This window comes from Colossoma macropomum, unplaced genomic scaffold, assembly GCF_904425465.1.
Source record: "Colossoma macropomum unplaced genomic scaffold, Colossoma_macropomum, whole genome shotgun sequence".
Lineage (NCBI taxonomy): Eukaryota > Metazoa > Chordata > Actinopteri > Characiformes > Serrasalmidae > Colossoma > Colossoma macropomum.
In genome coordinates, this window is record NW_023494805.1 from 38,168,745 (window position 1) to 38,190,637 (window position 21,893).

At 41.4% G+C, this 21,893-nt stretch overlaps 1 protein-coding gene across 2 annotated transcripts in view; it reads right to left on the bottom strand.

Annotated features, from left to right (window-relative positions):
- pls1 (plastin 1 (I isoform)) overlaps positions 1-21,893 on the bottom strand; it is a 30,751-nt gene that overhangs the window by 1,903 nt on the left and 6,955 nt on the right. For both annotated transcript variants that reach the window (XM_036596648.1, XM_036596649.1), the window contains exons 7-15: positions 20,763-20,928; positions 19,694-19,836; positions 13,665-13,760; positions 11,315-11,510; positions 6,805-6,883; positions 5,314-5,428; positions 3,960-4,093; positions 2,729-2,852; positions 2,100-2,224 (exon numbers count right to left, since the gene is read on the bottom strand). In XM_036596648.1, coding sequence (XP_036452541.1) covers positions 2,100-2,224; positions 2,729-2,852; positions 3,960-4,093; positions 5,314-5,428; positions 6,805-6,883; positions 11,315-11,510; positions 13,665-13,760; positions 19,694-19,836; positions 20,763-20,928 — 1,178 coding nt within the window. The remainder of the gene's footprint in view (positions 1-2,099; positions 2,225-2,728; positions 2,853-3,959; positions 4,094-5,313; positions 5,429-6,804; positions 6,884-11,314; positions 11,511-13,664; positions 13,761-19,693; positions 19,837-20,762; positions 20,929-21,893) is intronic.

Consider the following 21,893-nt stretch of genomic DNA (forward strand, 5'->3'; position numbering starts at 1 on the left):
ATGCTTCACTTTCAGAGTCAGGTTTTCCGGGAAGTTGAAATGTGTAATACAGTACTTTCAGGCTTTTGTTAGCTTGTAGCATGTTTTTCAGATATTTGCCAGTCAGTTAGCTGTTATTTTACTGCTATGCTATCGAAGTCGAGTGTGTAGATTACATGGGACTTCAAATGTTTTCTCCTTGTGAAAATGTGAAATATGCTTTTAGCTTTTTGTTAGCTTTAAGGTCATTTGCCATACATTTTGGGTTCACTAACGTAATAGCGCTGTATTCTGTACAGTACTTTGGCACATTTCGCGTTTCAGTAGTTATTATGGAAATACCCGGTCATACAGGATGTAATGATTGGTTGGACTGATTGGTCACATTTGGACCAATACTTTTAAAGAAATAAGAAAAAACGTCATCTGCGTCAGTACTCCGTACACCAGCTTCCACGGAAGGAGCGGATTTCCGTTCAGTGTTTTCCCTGCATTTTATTTGAAGTTTTATGAAATCTAATTGCATAAAAATAGACATTAAGTGATTATACTGATTATGAAATTGAATTAATATAAACAATATGTGCAGTGAATGAGGCTACCGTGGAAAAAAGCCCAGTAAAGTGAGGCAGTGCTGTGAAGCTGTGAAGCTCAGTGATGATCCACTGTTTATTATTCATTTTAGTGTTAAATATGATGTTTAAATGTGCTAAAATGCATTTTAACTGGTGGGGAAAGTTTTCCCCACCCCACTCACATTCGCATCCCTGGGTTTCCCCACCCGCCATTTTCGGATCGCGCTGGGGGGTCGGTCACTATTTGCACAGATTTGATGTCCAAACCCAGCTTAGATGGTCTTTCCAACCGATTTGATGGAAAAAAGGATACATGACAATGTTTCAGATGTATCGTTGACAAATGTCAAGAAAGTGGTTTTTATTACACAAACAGGAACAGTTGCAAGTGTACGGAATACCGAAGTGTACGGAATACCGAAGTGTACGGAATACCGAAGTGTACGGAATACTGAAGTGTACGGAATACTGTGCTCTTATGTTAGCGGTTAGCTTGATGATTAAGTTTCCAAAGTTTGCCAGTAGTTTAAATGTGCGCTATGCTGTTTTCAGGCTTTTGTTAGCTTTTAGCATGTTTTTCGTGCATTTCCCAGTCAGTTAGCAGTTATTTTACTGTTGCGCTACCGAAGTTAAGCATGTAGTTTAAAGTTTTCTGTTTGTGGAAATATGTAATATGCTTTTAGCTTCTTGTTAGCTTTTAGGTCATTTGCCATACATTTGGTGGTATGTTAGCAGTTAGCTTGATGCTACACTTTAAAAGTCTGGTTTACAAATTAGCTTAGTTTGTCAGTTTTTAGCATGTTTTTCATACGTTTGCCAGTCAGTTAGCTGTAATTTTACGGCTACACCACTGAAGTCAAGCGTAGTTTGAAGTTTCTATTTGTGCAAATATGTAAACGCTTTTAGCTTCTTTTTAGCTTTTATGCCATACATATGGTAGTTTGTTAGCAGTTAGCTTGATGCTACAGTTTCAAAGTCAGGTTTACAAATTATGCCCATCAGTTAGCAGTTTGTTTACTGCTATGCTATCGAAGGTGAGCGCACAGTTTCTGTATCCCGTCCAAAGTTTTCCAGCAGTGAAAATGTGTAATTTGCTTTTAGCCTCTGGTTAGCTTTTATGTTGTTTGCCAGTCAGTTAGCAGTTTATTTATTCTTTAAAAAGATGGTTCTTCAAGGGTTCTTTAGTAAAGAAAATGGTTCTATACAGAACCATGAACACTCAAAGAACCCTTTGCATGATTAAAGGCTTCTCTGCATCGTGAAAGGGTTCTTCAGATGGAGAATGTGCTGTAGGTGGTTCTATATAGAACCCTTTTTGCTAAGAGTGTTGCTAAACTGAATCAACTGACATCAAAAGTTTTCCAGAAGGTTTCGGTGCCCTGATGTTCCAGTAAACCTAGTCCTCTGTTTGACCTAATCAGGTCACTCACTGTCATTCTGGAGACGGTAATTCAGTACATACAGAACAAGGGGTCGATTTGAAACAGGGCCTTTGTGACAGATCTCTATCTGGTTGATTCATTAGCGGCGAGTGAGGAGAGTTACTTTGCGTTGTTCAGTTTATCCTCCGCGCTCATGTCTCCTCTCTTCACCATCTCGCTCTTGATGGCGCTGGGCGCGATGGTATCGATCAGATCGATCACCGGCAGGCTGGTGCTGATCGATTTGTCCTAAAAGGATTGAGAGGATTTGGAGATGATACACTTTGAGCATGTGATGCTTGAGATTAATGGTGTTTCTTAGATGTATTTGTCATCAGAAAAAAGGTTCAGATACATTCATCACCTGCATACGGCTTCGTTCGCCTTGATCTATATCATTTTGTCCTCTAGCCAAGCTATTAGGGAGGATTTACTGATGAGCTAAACTGGATTGCACCGCATGGGCCTAATCTGAAATCTTCAAGCATCATTGAACAAATTGGATAAAGGTGACATCAAAATGCAGCAGCTTGTTCAGAGAACATATCGCTGGTGTCGGAACAAAACTGTGTAAATTTGACGACGAATGGACCAAAAGAAATGACCTAAAATGACTTGGATAAAAGGTCTGGTTCCATAGACTTACATTAAAAGTAAGGTAGGTTTTTTCCTTCTTCTGTAAAGTTACCATTCTGGAGATACGAGGTTTTGTTCCGACAGCAGCGACATACAGAAGATTCCTGCGCCTCTTACCTTAAAGCTGTTGATAAACGAGTCTTTTTGTCCTTTCTGTAAGGTGCTGTTCACCCAGTCGATGATGATTTGGTCGTTAACTTTTTCTCCAACGCCGATGTCCGATAAAACTTTGACTGTGTACCTGCAAACAGCAGATATGACATACACTATTGTTGAAATCGGTGTAATATAAACCCAGTTTGGTCGCAGATGCATTTGTAAAATTATTCTTCCAAAAAAACACAACAGTGAAGAATTACATGTGTTTAGAATGATGATCAGAGCTGTAGATGAATTCTAAGATGACAGAGAAAGCTGTAGAACTTATCAAATAGGCATAACTACAGGGGGGCCTGGGGGGCCTGGGGGGCCTAGGGCCTCTCACTTGGAAGCTGGGCCACCCCAGATTTCTGACTGGTCCAAAAAATTGTTCTATGCTACCAATCGAAAATCTTATAAATCAGAATGAACTCCAAGGCACTAAGTTATTGCACCCTTGTGCCCTTTTTTTCCACCTATAAAAAAGTCACCTCCAAAGCTTTGATCATCACCGTTTTTCGGGAGCTGCTGCCAACATGGCGGTGTTTACACGGCTGGAGTTTTAAACCAACCAAGATTGCTGCTTCTTACTGAGCTAGCGCACTAGTTAAGTAGTAAAGTTGACTGTGGTAAAGAACACATAGTTCAATATTGGGGAGGCTGCTTCTTACCTGGCTAGCGCACTAGTTAAGTAGTCGACTGTGATAAAGAACACACAAAATTCAATACTATGCTGTGATAAATTTGGCTGGTTGATGGTTGTCATCCCCACTATAGCGCTTTCTCTGAGACATATTGCTTCCTAGCTGGCCTCCCAAGCTGTAACCAGACCCCCATAAACGTCACTGTTACCGAAAGAAGAAAACTTGACAAAAAAGTGTAAATACGTAATTAAAATGTAATATTTTCATGTAACAACTTTCTAGTTGTTCCAAAATACTATAAATATTGAATAAAACATCTAGGAACACATTCAGAGTTTACAACGTTTAACTCTATATTGTGTACATTTTATATATAAATATATGTATAAAATAACAAAAAAAAAAGTGATTCCAAACTTCACATGGTATTGCATGTGCCATAGTTAACCGCAAATGCAGTGAAACTGTGAAGATTGTGAATTTTATTAACCTTTTATTAAATAAAACTTAAACAAAAGCTTACATGCATTATTTTACATTGCAGTACATGGATGTGAATGAAGTACCTTCTCATTAGTTGCCATACCAGTGCCAGGGTGTGCATAGCGCTGCCCTCATTGATATTTTCCCCTCCGATCCCCACCAAGGAAAACTTCGCTTCCCTTTTGCCCAGTTCTACAGCGTAATTACAGTTCTCAAGCTACAAACAAAACAAAAGTTGGCTTTATTAGAATAACATACCGCAGCGTTTATACACCACTTTCTTTTTAGAATAAATACAAAGACAACAAAACATGCTCTATGTATCACTGTTGTTGGGGTGGCATGTTGAATATGTTGCTCATGACAGTGAAAAACTATATTACTTTGGCTTTTACTTTATCTGGCACTTTCCTAATGCAGTGCTACATCAAGCTTGTCACATCAGGCTAATCTTGAAATGTTAACTGAATTGGTCAGTACCCATATTACTGACATTTTGTCAGATTCAAGGCAGTTTGTGTTAAGGAATGAACAATTGACTATTGATTGGTATTTCAAAAAAACATTGATACTAACCCTCTGCTGCACGTGTTATGAGAGCAATTTAAAAAAATATTAAAATCACTTTTCTTGCATAAAATGGACCTGATTATTAAATATCAAAACTTTTTTTAAATAATGTGTGCAGGGGTCATTTTCACCTTGAGGCAACATTGTGAGACAATGGTAAGAAATGATATAGAGCCGTGTTCCCTGAAGTGGTGAGACCTGGCTTGTGACTGGTCAAATCTATTCCACTGTCGCACATTGTTGCTTCTAGGCAACACACACATTTCTGCAAATTCTCAAAACAAATTGAATGTTAAAAAAGAGGTTTAAAAGTGACCACTAAGATCGATAATGTTATTGTAAAGTGAGGAAAATGGGTTTGTTGCCCTGAGGCAACATTGTGCCGTAGAGGGTTAAATCTATATGCCAGGGATGGGGAACTCCAGTCTGGGAGGGCCGAATTCTTACACAGCTACGTGAATTTTCCACTCAAGCACACCTGATTCACCTCATCAGTTGGTGTGCTAGAGCAGGGAACTCGCCAAACTGTGCAGGAATCCGGCTTTCAGTTCCTCACCCCTGCTATATGTGATTAGAACTCATCTAAAGTTTGACACAGCCAAAACGTTAATGTGGAGGTAGTAAAAGTGAAATATATGAAGGTTTTGGAAATTAAGCTTTAATTTATACTAAAAGAGTATCAACATCACCCATTTTGCTAAACATCTAGGATTTCCAACTGCAAAGATAGCTCCTAACTGTTTACTGTAATTGTCTAAGAATGTTCAATTTAATTACATTAAACTGTTCCCTGTTATTAATATACACATATTGTTTGGAGAACCATGAAACTTCCATCCGTGGTTTGTTTGCACAACCCATACTAACTTTTTTCATGTTGGAACCGAGAATTGAATACGGAGGTCTGTTGACTTTCCTCCAGTCCACAGGGACCTGGATCCGCTCATACAGCTGAAGAATGATCAGACCGTCCATCAGATCACTGCAGAAAAACAAGGTCAGCTCAGTTCTTTCTTACAGTACTCAAAGCTGCGAGTTCTGCTGAAACACTGCCTCAGGACATGCTCTGGGTTTAGAGTTAAGGATCTATACATATTAGAGCAGCACAATGCATTGTTTATTAACCATTACTGTGATACACTATATGGCCAAAAGTATGTGGACACCTATGTAATTATTGAGTTCAGGTGTCTCAGCCACAGCCATTGCTAACAGGTGTATAAAATCAAGCACATAGCCGTGCAATCTCCATCGACAAACACGGGCAGTGGAATGGGTCGTACTGAAGGGCTCAGTGACTGATGGCGCTGTCATAGGATAACACCTCTGGTCAACCGCAAGTGCTATTATTGCGACCTGGACGAGTCTAACAGCAACAGCAGTTCAACCATGAAACAGTGGATCACGCAAACTCAGGGCCGCCAAGTGCTGAAGCGTGTAATGTGTAAAAACAGTCCTCTGGAGTGCCTCTGGAAAAACAGTCCTCCAGAGTGCCTCTGGAAGCAACATCACCACAAGAACCACGTATCAGGATCTTTATGAAATGGGTTCCCATGGCCGAGCAGCTGCACTCAAGCCTAAGACCACTATGGGCAATGGCAAGCGGTGTAAATCGGCTAGAGTGGTGTAAAGCACGCTGCCTCTGGAGGGAGGAATCACGCTTGACTATTTGGTGAATTTGAGTTTGGGGGATGCCAGGAGAAGAATTCAATTCTATGTTTTTGTGGCAACAGTTTGGTGAAGGCCCTTTTCCTTTTCCAGCATGACTCAAAGTGAGCCCCCTAAAGACATGGTTTGATGAGTTTGGTGTGAAGGAACTCCAGTGGCCTGCACAGAGCCCTGACCTCAACCCCACTGAACACCTTTGGGATGAACTGGAACGTCAGTTGTGAGCCAGGCCTTCTCGTCCAACATCAGTGCCTGACCTCACAAATGCACTTTAGACTGAACAGGCAGAAATTCCCACGGATACACTCCAAACTCTTGTGGAAAGCTTCCCAGAGGAGTGGAGGGAGGTTATAGCCGCGGACAGGGGGGACAACTCTGTATGAATGACCATGGTTTTAGAATGGGATGTCCAACAAGCTCATATAGGTGTGATGGTCAGGTGTCCACATATTTTTGGCCATATAGTTCAGACTGCAATACTGATGTCGCAGGCGTCTGCAATATACAGATGAGCCTCTAAGCAATCACTGAATGTTTTATTGTCTGCTCTTAGCATCCAGACCAAAGGCATGTTCTGTGGGTGGTTGGAGGGATTATAGAGACTCATTTAATACAATTTATAGAAACAACCACAGCTACCGTGTCAAATGTAGCTCACTCGGTCTTCCCCATCGCACCTAGCTGCCTTACCTGTACAGATGATTGACATATGGACTGACTCCCAGTGAATTCATCCAGTTCCTGAAGGTTCTGTCTTCTCGCGATTCTCCTGCAGAGTTGGAAATAAACACAGTCCAGGGTTATTAACTCACGGCTGAGGGTTGTAATGTGCCAACGTGTGCAGTAAAAACTTTCACACTGCATTTAACTTGGACTCTGCATTAGCAAATGTAAGGAGAATATTAATGGACATCCCACGGCTTCAGCCGCTGCTGTACAATTTGAGTGGTAAATAGTGCGGAACACGGCAGGCTGCTCTTTGCTCACTCTAATTCATACAATCACTGCACACATGCTGTGCTGCGACTATATGCTTTTAGAGAAAATAGTGCATTACATAATTACATACCCACGTACAGCGATCCAAAGCCCTTCACAGTCTTTTTTCAGCACATAGCGCTGCCTTATGTAATGCTGTAGTAACCCTTTGGCGAGGTTCAGTAGAAGCAGAATTCATTTGGCAGACTTTTGGCCTGTTGTAAATACCGAGCATGTGCTCCAAGTTCAGTGAGTGTCATGGGCCGTTGGGGTGATGTTACAGTTTTTCCAAATCGATTTAGCACATTTCTGCAATACAACTCTCACTGTTAACATACAGTTTGGTCTTTGCAAGTCACTGGAAACTGATATGAGTGTACTATAAAAACCAAGTACCTGCATTAAAGCAATTGCCACATCTGTGGGTATAGAAATGCTAACATTAATTAGCATGTTTGAATGCCCAATCCGTTGAATGTTGTGCTCATTAACACACTGACTGTTGTTCTAATTGCTGACTGTTCAGGCAGTTGTTTCAAATGTAATGTATTGACAAATTAATTTGAACTTTAAACTTATCTTGCAGCTTTGCCATTGGTCATAAACAAACCATGTCCAGGATGTGAAATGCAAATGAAAACAGAAAGCAGTGATAAACCCAGTAAACCCACTTTTATCTGTAATTAAATGAAAACTGTACAAAGACATATTTATTGTTTTATCTCATTATAATAATACACACTTATTCTGATATTGATGTCTGCAACATGCTTCAAAAAAGTTGGGACGGAGCAATTTAAGAAACGTCTTAAGCAGGTAATGCAGTCATGCTTGAGCATCTAGGAAAGGTTTTTAATCAGCAAAGATGGGTCAAAGCTTGGGCAAATAATCCAACAGTTTATGAACAATGCTCCTACATGAGCAATTGGAAGGATGTTTGGTATTTCACCCTCTATGGTGCATAATATCACTGCATGTAAAAAGCAAGGCTGAAAACCACAAATGAATGCTTGTGACCTTCAACTCTTTATAAGCACTGTTTTAAAAGCCAGCATGCTTCTGTGATGGATATCACTGTAAACTGGCAAACTGTTGTCAATAAGCACTGTTGATCACTGCATCCGCAAATGCAAATTAAGACTGTACTAGGCCCAAAATGTCCAAAAACACCACCGACTTCTCTGGGCTCGAGATCATCTGAAAAGGGAAGTATATATTGTGGTCTGATGAGTCAAATTTCACATCGTTTATGGAAATAATGGACATCATGTTCTGGGGACCAAAGAGGCAAAGGGCCATCCAGCATAAAGTTGAAAAGCCAGAGTCTTTCATGGCCTGAGGGTGTGTTAGTGGAGGGTGTGTCAAGATATATACACATTTTGGAGTGACATATGCTGCCTTTTAAACACTGTCTTTTTCAGGGACGTCCATGCTTTTTTCAACAAGACCACACCAAGACACACTCTGCACATGCTAAAACAGCATGGCTGCATAATCAAAGAGTGCAGGTGCTAGACCGGCCGGCCCGTCTCCTATTGAAAAGGTGCATTTTGAAGCGCAAAATACATCAATGAAAGCCCTTTATGGCTGCGCAGCAGAAGAATGATAAAAACTTCTGCTTTCAAAAATGGATCAGTTGGTGTCTTCAGTCCCTAAATGATTATTAAGTGTTATTAAAAGGAACTGATGTGAAACAGTGGTAAACATGCTCTATCTAGACTTCTTTGGAACATGTTTCAGGCGTCAAAATTGAAAAAAACAAAACAAAACAAAGTTCATAAGATAAAACATCAAGTGTGATTTTTATGAAAATGTACTGTTTTCAAACAAAACTTACTAATCACGCTTTCTGCTTTTATTAGCATTCCAACTTTTTTGGATTTTCTTTTTAAAACAACACTATTTGTGCAAAAATAGTACTAGTATCTATCTCACAGAAAGGTCCCGGTGTCAACCGAGGAAAAACTGTAACGGACACTCTTCCTATTGACCATAACCAAGTAGGTTACTGGGTATGCAATTCAGTCACACCAACTGTGTGAACAAAACGATGAGCACACTGTAAAACCGAGGAAATGACAGTGTGAAAGTTCCTCTGGTCGTCTGTGTGATTGGCATTATGTACAATAATATCATGTGTTGGTGATTATTATTAACACAGAGGAAGGAGAGGTGAGAGGAGAGAGTGAAACCTGCTTCTGAACATGCAAAGTGAACAGTGACAACACAGTACCTACAATGGCAGGGGTCAGGTCTGGGCAGGAAAAAGAGGGGAGATATAACGTAAACATTTTTTGGCCAAGACCCAAAGACTTTTGACCTTCTAAAGCAGAATTAAATACTGAGTGTGATAATGAGATTAGACACCGTGCTCCCCCTGTTGGTCATTTTGAGTACTGCCATCATAAAAAACAATTGTATTTGTCCATCAGCAGTCATCAGTGTGGTATAGAGGTGTGGTACCTGACTTGAGCTTGACAGGGCTTGATAAAGTATTGTTTTTTGGGCTATAGATCTGCAAGATGCCTCTGGAAATGTGCACAACAAAGCTGGTCTTATAACCGTTCACCATGGACGACATGCAGTCAGACAGCACCGCGTTGAGCTGGGAACAAGGAGCTGCCGACTGGAACTGATAGTGATAAACTGTGTTGATGATGTTTCACATTCTTTTGCTCAATGGCAGCATGATACTCTACTGTACTTCTTATGGTGCCAACATAGAACTAGCTACAGTGGTGCTTGAAAGTTTGTGAACCCTTTAGAATTTTCTATATTTCTGCATAAATTTGACCTAAAACTTCATCAGATTTTCATACAAGTCTGAATAGTACATAAAGAGAACTTAAACAAATGAGACAAAAATATTAAACTTGGTCATTTATTTATTGAGGAAAATGATATAATATTCCCTGTGATGGACTGGCGACCTGTCCAGGGTGTATCCTGCCTTTCGCCCAATGACAGCTGGGATAGGCTCCAGCACCCCACCGCGACCCAGAAGGATAAGCGGTTTAGATGATGTGTGTATGTATGATATAATATTACATATCTGTGAGAGGCAAAAGTATGTGAACCTTTGCTTTCAGTATCTGGTGTGGCCACCTTGTGCAGCAATAACTGCAACTAAACATTTCATTTTAGTAATGAACATTTTAGTAATGTTAGCCTGAGGGAAGCGAATAGTCATGGAACTGCTTGGTCAGTTTGTTGAGCTAACGTTAGTTACCTATTTTAGGTTTTGCTAATTCACAACAAAAAATGAAATTATACACTGTTGGCATGTACAGTACTGTGCAGAAATCAGTGACCACCCTAAAATACTTCAATTTAAACAGCCATTTAGCCCACGTAATTTGTTTTTCAGGATATATTTCTCAGGATATTAGATATAGGACAATTCGTTTATATATGGAGAAAAAAAAAAACAGGAGTTTCCAAAACTGGAGATCAAAAAATAATCGAAAAAACTCTGCTATGGAAAAAATGCTATGGATCTGAAAGGATGTGTAGTTTCAAGAAGCTGCTGGTGTTCTCAGAACAATGGACTGTCCACCCTCAACATCACTGAAAGTATCTGATTACTCGGATCGTGAGAAGCAGAAAATGCAACCAACTTCTAAGACTGAACTTTGGCTTTCTTTGAAAAACTGAAAGCGACCCTCCTGAAAAGAATGAAGGCTGTAATGAAGGTAAAGAGTGGACACACTAAATACTGAAAAAAAATGTTGTATTTTGTTGTTGGGCTTCTGTGAATTCTTTTTGACTGGTAATTAAATAAAGGACTTTTGCACTGTGCCCTGCGACGGACTGGCGACCTGTCCAGGGTGTATCCTGCCTTCCGCCCAATGACAGCTGGGATAGGCTCCAGCACCCCACCGTGACCCAGAAGGATAAGCGGTTTAGATGATGTATGTATGTACTTTTGCACTGTGCTGTACATTTAAGCTATTTTCAGTGTTAATAATCCACATTTTTGTTGTTCCTTTGTGAAAACTAGGTTTGAATGTATTGCCTCTGCTGGAGAGAACAGAAAGCTTCAGCGCTGTTTGTTCTCCATCGCTGGATGTTTCTGAGGCCTCTCAAACCCCTCGAGATATAGTGGATATTTTTTTAGGCCTTTCAAACTTCAGTACCCAGTGTTGGATCCCAAACAGCACTGATCTCACACAAAAGCTTTCTTTTACCTCCTACAGAGCTCTGTTTGCGGAGCACAACTCACCCTCCAGCATGGTGAGGTCGATGCCGTTGTCGCTGGGCCTGCTCAGGGCGGGGAACATGTTGAACAGGTTGGCTACAAAGGCCATGTTGAGCTTGTGATTTCCCGCCACCACGTCCTGGGGCGTGACGAACTGCCTGCAGTCCAGACGAGCCGCCTGTCTCAGCATTAACTCCGCCCTCTTCTCATCGTCAGGCTCCTGCAAAAGAGAAAAACGCTCCCATCAGCTATGACCGGTGATGTTTTCACGTTCTGTCTCAAGAATGACGTTCCAGTTCTTTGTTATGATTAACAGTCTTTACTTAGGAGTCGATGCTTTCATTCAAGTTGTGCTCAGTGATTTAGTGATTAAGCACATAGCCATGCAATGTCAACAGACAAACATTGGCAGGAGAGGGTCATAATGAAGAGCTCAGTGACTTCAAACATGCCACTGTCATTGGATGCCACCTCTGCCACAAGTCAGTTTGTGAGGTTTCTGTCCTGCTAGATCTGCCCCTGTCAACTATTATTGTGTAATGGAAGCAGCTAGGAGCAACAACAGCTCAGCCACGAAGCGGTAGACCTCATAGAGCAGGGCCGGTCAGTGCTGAAGCTCACAGTCTCTATCCTCTGTTGAATCACTTACTAACAAGTTGCAAATTGCTTCTAGAAGTAACATCAGCAAAAGGGCCGCGCATCAGGAGCTTTACAAACTGGGCTTCCATGGCCGTCACTGGACTCTGGAGCAGTGGAAACGTATTCTGTGGAGCAACAAATCACGCTTCTCTATCTGTCAATCTGATGGACGAGTCTGGGTTTGGCGAATGCCAGGAGAACGTTACCTGCCTGACTGCACTGTGCCAGCTGTAAGGTTTGGTGGAGGAGGGATGATGCTATGGGGTTATTTTTCAGGGGTTGGCCTAGAACCCTTAGTTCTAGTGAAGGGAAATCTTAATGCTTCAGAACCAAGACATTCTGGATAATTCTGTGCTTCCAACATTGTGTGAACAGTTTGGTGAAGAACCTTTTCTGTTCCAGCATGACTGAGCCCCAGCGCACAAAGCAGCTCCACAAAGGCCTGGCTGGGTGAGTTTGGTGTGGAAGAACTTGACTGGCCCTCACAGAGCCCTGACCTCAACCCCATCAAACACCTTTGGGATGAACTAGAACAGAGATTCCGAGCCAGGCCCTCTCGTCCAACATCAGTGTCTGACCTCATAAATGCTCTTCTGGATGAATGGGCATAAATTCTCACAGACACACTCCACAATCTTGTAGAAAGCTTCCCAGAAGAGTGGAAGCTGTTATGGCTGCAAAGGGGGACCAGCTCCATATTAATGCCTATGGATTTAGAATGGGATTCATAAAAGTTCCAGTAGGTGTGATGTGTAGGTGTCCCAATACTTTTGTCCATACGGTATATATTGATTCAGCATACCTAATGCCATTTTCTGATCAATCCCAATACAGTTTCTGGGATTTTCAGAGCAAAAGTCTACAGTTACTTCTGTTCACTGTCTGCAGTGGTGCCGATGCATTTTGCGCAATATAAGCACTCACAGCTGATTTATTAACATGTGGACAAAAGCCTGACATAAATATGCATTTTTTTAAAGAAAGGCAGGAATGTTAGGTGCAAAAATAGGGGTGGAGACTATGCAAATTAACAACCTGGTGCAATTTACTGCCTGGAAAATTGTGTGTTTTAATGCCAAGGAGAAGAAAATGCAATTACTTTGGAAATGAAGTCATAAGCAAAGACATATTTGTTAAAAACTCATTTCATTACACGTGTAGTTGGTAATATGAGCTAGTTTGACTGAATAATAAGCACTGTAGATCCACATATGAGCCCCCCCAGTGGCTACGTCATCCTGAAATGATCACATCGCATTTGGGAAAAGCGGTATATCACGAAAAACTCTGCCCACGTACTGAAATATTTGGCTGGAGTAGTCTGTCATCCAGGGATCATGCTGGTCACATACCGCACACTATTTACTACTTGTAGACACAATCAGTACATGAGCTAAGCTACTGTAGTTGACTATTCCGAACACAGCTGTACTATTGCAGAACAACAGATAGCAGTGATTAAATGACTAAAATCAATAAAAACCTTGCTCTGTAAACTCTGCCTAATTCCCTCAGTGCTTTCCAGTGAACTCCCTGACTGACAGCTTCACTAAAGCCTCACTTTCACTTCACTATCTCAGGGCATCTGAGGCCTGAGGATCAAAAGACTGGCCTTTATCTTATCAGCACAAAGGCATGTGATTCAACGCGCGGATCGATTACACGGAAAGCAAGTGCGGTCCATACAGACGCTCGCTCACCTGTGGAGAGAGGGAAGACCATTGAACACACTCACGTTCAGGCCGGACATGTCGATGACGATCCGCATCTCGTCGTCTCCGTCCCCTTTCGGGGAGATCTGATCCAGGAGGTGGAAGTAGGCCCTGGAGTCCTGAGAGAGAAAACAAACACAGAGTATCAGGCTCTCATTCTGTTATATGCCGTATCTGGACCGTGAAAGAAGACTTCGTCCAACAATGCAGTAACTGATTGCAAAATTTGTCTCCGGCATTCGTTCTTGGATGAAGCATTGCATTAAAACAGCCTTGTTTATGACAGTTAAACTGGATTTCATTTGGTACAAAAATCACATTTTTTAATAATCTGTCCACAGCTGTGCGACTGGATCAGTCTGTTGTTTTTGTAATTTAGGTTTGTAATTTCCTGAACGTGGCACCATCATCTCAACAAGCTCAGTTAAACTGAAGGCGTAAATGCTAGAAATAGTCAGATATTAAAGTCAAGTCAAAGTTTATTTATGTAGCGCTTTTTCCAGCAGACGTTGTCGCAAAGCAGCTTTACAGAAAAATCCGGGTCCGAGCCCCCATTAACGTCGGCAGTGGCGACAGTGGCAAGGGGAAACTCCCTAAAAGCAAGAGGAAGAAACCTTGAGAGGAACCAAGAACCAAAAGGGGAACCCATCCTCCTCTGGTCGACACCGGATAGCAAACAATAACACAAGAGCAAAATGAACAGAGGATGAGGTTTTAACATTAGTGTAAAACATTAAAATATTACAGTTACGTTGGTCTTCGTTGGTCCTGGAGAGAAACGAGTTTAATTGTTTATCAGTTTTTTAGTGTTAATTGGCAGGTCAGTGTCTTCTACTGCAGTTTGATTTTAAGGTTAAGGATGATTTTGCAAAGAAAACTGCTCCTAAGACACATTCATGATTTTAGTAAAACATACCCAAAGCTTTAGAATAACGTGACATGCATGGCAGACGAAGTGCTTTTGTTCTTCTCATAAAAAATAAATGTGTTTGAAAAACTCTGTCTTCAGTTTTTTCTGACTGCAGTGTTTGTATGAGGCTTAGCAGATATCTCAGTTATGATTTATGCTTCGTTTTTGTAGCTAGTAGCCCCCCCATCCACGGGAGTGAAATTCAAGGTTGGGTCCACCTGTAAAGTTGTCATGCCCGTCCAAAACAGCAGCTGTATTGCTAATTTTAATTAGAAACAAAATGGTTAAATTCTAAAAACGACCGATTTAAAATTATCCAAAAGGACGTATTTTCCCATCATATTCAGGTTGATACAGTTAAGCAAGCTCAGGACTTCAGGAACTGAACAGAAGGCCTTACATCCTCAGATTAACCACCGACATAAGTAAGAAGTGACAGTGGAATCAACTAAAATGATTTGATTTACTATGGGTAGAACCTACTTTATGAGAAGTATCTTCACTCTAGGCCTTGTAGAAGTTCTAGATATGCCATTCACTGTGAATACCAGGTTTCGGTTAGTTGTTACAGATGAAAAACAGTGGCAGCAGCTCTATATCAGTCTTTACTGAAAGAGCCACTTTAAACAAGCTAGAATATATGTTACTGTCTGTTACAAGCTTCAAATAAAGTGTATGAACTGTTCCTTACAAGCTTGGTCAAGAAATGTTTATGTGCATCACTGTTAGCTTAATGCTATGTACTACTAGAACCCCATAGAAGTGCTAGCGAACAGTACTATTGTAGATGTGTTTTTGAGCTAATTTATGGCCCGAATTGAAGGCCCAGCTCTTACTGGTTAGCACTGCTAGTAATAGCAGGAATAGTGATGGCCAGTTGGGACTGCAGATGATTTCATGCTAATTCAGTCCCAACAGCTATAAATCACTCCTGGATGAAGTGTTGAACAGTCACAGCTCAGCTGGATCAAACGTGGGTTTTATTGCTGCAGGGGTTTTTATAAGCTTCTTGTATGAAAATATACCCTTTTATCTGTAGCGCTGATGAGTCACAATCTGCGGAGGTTACTGTGCTGAGATGAGAAGTGTTAAATCGTTTATAGCCAAACAACTTCTCTGGACTACAATTGCAGTCTGGCGAGGAATTATAGAGCAGAGTTCACCAGCTAAGAGACATTATGCAATTATATGCAATTCTCAGTCCATATACTGTAGATATAACAATGTGGTGCAGCTGGTTTAAACAGGGATATCACTGATTTAACTTTTAAATCTGACATTATCACAATTCTGGATAGTTCACTGAGGAGAGGACATTTGGAGAAATTGCACAATCTTTCCTGCAGCTGGAAATGAGGCAATGAGCTATTTTTGCATGGCTGCTTTGGCCCTAAGCAGGCCCATAGAGAGGGATTTGATGGAGTGGTTATAAAGCAAGGCCAAATCACTTTGACAGCCAGTTTCCCATTATAGAACTGACAGAGCTTTGTGTGCCTGACACATATGTCAAACATCATGTAATTACGTGACCCCAGTGGCTTCTTTCCTTGTGCTAGCTATACTTAGGACTACGTTTAACAGTTTCACATGTCTAAATGGATTGGGATGCCACAGTTAAATGTGCTATTCCTCTGGAAAATAGCTCAGAATGCATGTTTACGACCTTCCATAAGTGGGTGACTCAGTAACAGTGTTGCTCACCACTGCAATTAGGTGTGTATGGTGTGGACAAAGTACTAGTATTGTGTTTATATACCGATCAGGCATAACATTATGAGCACCTCCTTGTTTCTACGCTCATTGTCCATTTTATCAGCTCCACTTACTATATAGGTGCACTTTGTAGTTCTACAGTTACAGACTGTAGTCCATCTGTTTCTCTGATACTTTGTTGGCCCCCTTTTACCCTGTTCTTCAGTGGTCAGGACCCCCATGGACCCTCACAGAGCAGGTACTATTTGGGCGGTGGATCATTCTCAGCACTGCAGTGACACTGACGTGGTGGTGGTGTGTTAGTGTGTGTTGTGCCGGTACGAGTGGATCAGACACAGCAGTGCTGCTGGAGTTTTTAAACACCTCAGTGTCACTGCTGGACTGAGAACCAAAAACATCCAGACAACAGCGTCCTGTGGGCAGCGTCCTGTGACCACTGATGAAGGACTAGAGGATGACCAACACAAACTGTGCAGCAGCAGATGAGCTATCGTCTCTGACTTTACATCTACAGGGTGGAGTGACAAGGTAGGTGCGTCTAATAGAGTGGACAGTGAGTGGACACAGTGTTTTAAAAACTCCAGCACTGCTGTGTCTGATCCACTCAGACCAGCACAACACACACTAACACACCACCACCACTTCAGTGTTACTGCAGTGCTGAGAATGATCCACCGCCCAAATAGTACCTGCTCTGTGAGGGTCCATGGGGGTCCTGACCACTGAAGAACAGGGTAAAAGGGGGCTAACAAAGTATGCAGAGAAACAGATGGACTACAGTCTGTAACTGTAGAACTACAAAGTGCACCTATATAGTAAGTGGAGCTGATAAAATGGATATGTATCCAGTATATTGATGCGCATTATGATTTTGATGTGTCTTGTGATGTGTTACAGCGTCCTGGTGAACCAATGGTTAAAGTGTGCATTACTTTGACCAATAAGTCACTTTTGTTGGATTACACCAACACCCTGATTCATCTAAACACCCAGAGAAAAGCTCAACCGCAACTGGGATTGGATCAGGACACTCACAACACACATTAAAAACATGGTAATTGGTAGAGGCTCTTATTTGCATATTGAACTAGTCAGAAATGCAAAGTCCAGTGTTTTAATTTGCTTTGTTTTTGTAATTTGTGTTATAATTTCCTGAACGTGGCACCATCATCACAACCAGCTCAATAACACCGAAGGCATAAATGCTAGAAATCGTCAGTGTGTTAATATTGTGTTGATCTTTATTGGTCCTGAACAGATAAGAGTTTAATTGCTTTCTTTCATGAGTTTTTCTGTGTTAATTAGCAGGTCAGCGTCCTCTGCTGCAGCTTTTTCTTACTTATATGGTGTAACAAACATCTCGGTTATGAATTTAAGGTTGAGGCGGTTTTGTGAGAATAAGCCATGTGCTTTTAACAGCTGTTTGGAAAGGAAAAGAAAAAACAATCATTATATATGCAAAACCAGCTCTTAAGACACCAAAGCATTAGAATAATGCGACATGCATGACAGGCGAAGTGTTTTTGTTCTTTCCATAACAAATAAACAAACGTGTTTGAAAAACTCTTTCTAAGCACAGACGATGGCCGGGGGGTGGCGAGGGTGGCGAGGGTGGCTAGTGCCATCCTGCAATGAAGCATGGCCACCCTTCTGGCTTCCCCACTTATGGGAAGTGAGACATCATCAGTCAGCAATCATTTATACAGCATCATTTATGCCTTATGGTGAAACTCTACCATCAGGGTAGTGACAGTCAGATGATGCTGTATTTAATAATCAGCATGTCTTGTTATGATTGGCTAATATGCTCAGCAAACAGGTGAACTCTTTCTGTCTTAAGCACAGACGATGGCTGTGTTTGTGCCAAAAATAAGACGAGGTGTTCTGCCGTGTTAACCTTTTCAACTCCTTGAGACCACCGGTGGTTCCAAAACGCACTTCGTCATATTCTTCTTAACTTTCATATTTCATAAGCTACATTCAAAAGGTGGGTGTATAAACTATAAACAGATGGCGTCTCTTCAGTGATCTGCTCTGTAAAAATTATTTTTGTAAAATAATACAAAGACATCTAAGGTTATTGGCTTTCGGCAGTAAATAGCAATATGTGTGATCATAAAACACATATCCTGTTAATTTGAGGGGAGCTTTTACAAAAAATAAATTAATAAATAAAATAAAAATGTACATTTAACCCCACCGCGACCCAGGAGGATAAGCGGTTTAGATGATGGATGGATGTACATTTATTTCATGCAGTTACTGAATAATTTGCCTTCGGATTTGGGTGTGTAAATTCAGATGGACAAACCAAAATATACCCTGGAGAATAAGAGGTACAGCACAGTCAGTATTTACTGTTAGTAAACTGGACTTAGTGCTTCAGTTTAATAATCTCCTCCCAAATTTCTGTGCATTGAGAGGGAAACTTCTGTAAACGCAGACCGTCGCTGTCCAATGAAAAACATGCATCTCCATTTTTTTGCGATTTTTACTTTTCTACATCGTTTGAGCTCAGAAGCCGTTCTTTACAATTTCATGAAGATTGGACCAATAGAAATGTTCCAAAACTGCTTGGAATAAAATCTCTTTCCATTAACTTACACTGAAAGTAAAGAAGGTTTTTGCCCTCTCCTGTAAAGTTACTATGTTGGAGATACATGTTTTTCTTTGGACAGTGACGATATGCAGTGAGGCAAAACAGCAGCAACTGACCATTTGGTCTCATTGTTGATGCTAAAAGACCATTGTGCCCATTAAGTTAATCACGATAGCCCCTTTTTAACCCTATAATAAGGTTTCTGATGCAGAGGCGTAGCCAAGGGGTGGCAAGGGTGACCAGTGCCACCCTGCAATGAAGCATGGCCACCTTTCTGGCCACCCCAGTTGTGGAAAGTGAGACATCATCAGTCAACAGTCATTAATAAAGCATCATTTAAGCTTTATGGTGAAACCCTACCATCAGGGTGGTGACAGTCTGATGATGCCGCATTCATTAATTAGCGTATCTTGCTGTGATTGGCTAATTAGCTCAGCACACAGGTGAATGAATGTGAGCCGGGTCCCTTTAGTGGTGCTGCTCTGTGAGCAACCTTATGAAGTAAGTTATTCAATGGTAACATGAGTTAACGATCAAAAATTAGTTTATCATGATAACTAATCACTACAGTGATGTGTTGTGCAGTCTGGCAAAAATATGTTACATCAACACAGCTTCGTCTTTCAGTTTACTTGCTGTAAAGTAGCTGTATTGATGTAATAGTTTATTCATGTGGAAATGATGGACAGACTCAGTTATGTCCCAAACCAACACATCAGTTTGCCTGGACACCCCAGGCTAAAGGCTCTAGCTATGCCCCTGTTGCGATTAACGGGCCCTGTATTGTGCAGGTGTAGCCCTGATAGGAGAAGAGTGGATGGTGGTCGTACCTTGATGTCCTCGCTGAAGTTTCTGATTTGTTTCCATCCAGCAGCATCGAGGTGATAGTTCACCCAGCGCAGCAGCAGCTCCTCAGGGGACATGGAGAGAAGGTGGTCCAACTCCTCAGACTCCCCCAGCAGCGCAATAAGAGCTAACAGACACATACCATATTAGCGCATCACAGGCAGGGCCGTTTCTTAAGGTATGAGCAGATTCATTCAGTTTAAGCCACTAGAGGCTCAGTCAATCAGGCATTTTTAAAGGGAACGCTGCTGATTTCTGCATAATTAAATCAGATTCAGAGCGGTTTGATGTGAAGCTTTCCATTCTAAACTGAAAGAATTGTTCACAGTGGTTGTGATAGGAACCAGACGTCTGAAGAGTTTAAAGTCTCTAAAAGCTCTTATTTTTTCAGATGTGTCCTATTTTACCATCATCAACATTACATATAAAACCCATTTTGGTCATTTTGGGTAGTAAATAAAATGTCTATATTTGTGTTGTAGTCATGGTGACCCCTGGTTCCTATCACCACCACTGTAAAGAAATCAGAAGCAGCCTATTCTAAGTTGGTGAAACAAATCGCTGCTGTCGGAAGAAAACCTCGTATCTCCAAAATGGTAACTTTACAGTAGAAGGAAAAAACATACTTTACTTTTAATGTAAGTCAATGGAACCAGATTTTTTTCCAAGTCATTCTGGGCCGTTTCTTTGGTCCATTCATCATGAAATTTACACACAATGTAAAGGACTACAGGCATTTTCAGATTATGTCAAAAACTGAAAAGCGACTAAAGGTGGAGATACGAGGTTTTGTTCCGACAGCAGTGAAATGAACCTTAGTAAAGATGTTGAATCTGCTGTTGAGAAAACTCATCTTAGTGCATCATGTTGCCTTGAAATGCTGAGTTCTCTTAACAGTTTCTATTTTAGAGAGCAGTTTCATCTATTCTCTGTCCCAACACACCTGATCCAGCTCTTCAGCTCATTATCAAGAACCCTTCATGATCTGGATCAGGTGTGCTGGTGAAACTGTGCAGGTCACTAAGAGGAACACTGGTCTAAGGTTTGTCTGACCTTCGTTGCGTGAAAGCTCGATGTCTGCGAACAGGCCGATCTTAATGATTTGCCAAAGGAGCCCCAGCACCAAATGGGGGGTCCCAGCAATCATGTCCTGGGCGTCGATGTTGACCACTGTACAACCAATGGCCGAGGCTGAATTAAGGGCCAGAATCAAGTTCTCCTGTAAAACGAGAGAAAAATGCATTAAGTTATGATGGCCAAAAGTTTGTAGACACCTGCTTATCCAGTGTTGTTTTCTGAAATGATGGGTGTTAATGGGGAATTTGTTTCCCTTTGCTGCAGTAACAGCCTCTACTCCTCTGGGAAGGCTTTACACTAGATACTGGAACATTGCTGTGAGGATTTGATTGCATTCATTCACGAGAGCATTAGTGAGATCAGGTACTGATGTTGGATGGTCAGTTCTGGACCACTCCAACTCATCCCAAAGGTATTGGATGGAGCTCCATCACTCCAGAGATCACAGTTCCACTGCTCCACAGCCCAGTGATGGGGTTTATACCCATCTAGCTCTCACTTGGCATTGAGCATGGTGACCTCAGGCTCATGTGCAGCTGCTCCACAGTGTCTCATTCTATTGGCACTGCTCTCTGTGGAGAATATGCAAGCTGTGTGTGCAACTGAACACCTGTGTCAGCAATGGGTGAGTTCACTAATTAGAAAAGATGATTACAAACTTTTGGACTGTGTACTGACCTACCAAAATGGGAGATCTGCAGATCTATTGGTCCATCTCTACAATTTGTATATGAACATATTACCTGAATGAATACAGTACAGCAGATGCTTCCAGACAGGTGACCTGCATGATGCAGTTAAGCGATTAACATCCTACCATGCTCTGTGGGAAGTATAAAAAGGCTGAGCGGAGCCAGCTGACCTCAATTTTGGATTATTAAGGCAAGAGGAAAAGATCTAAGGGTGTTTTTACTCTTGTTCCGAATACTTGCGCACCCAACGGCTCATTATTGCTGGTTTGCTTTCACACACAAGAATTCTGAACCGTGGATCGATTGTGCAGTTCTATACATCACTTTTCTGCGTGCAGGTTTACAAAGTGGTAGGCACTAGCTTCATCCGTTTGATGTTCTTTGTTATTTTCCTTGGATTCAAACACTAAAGGCG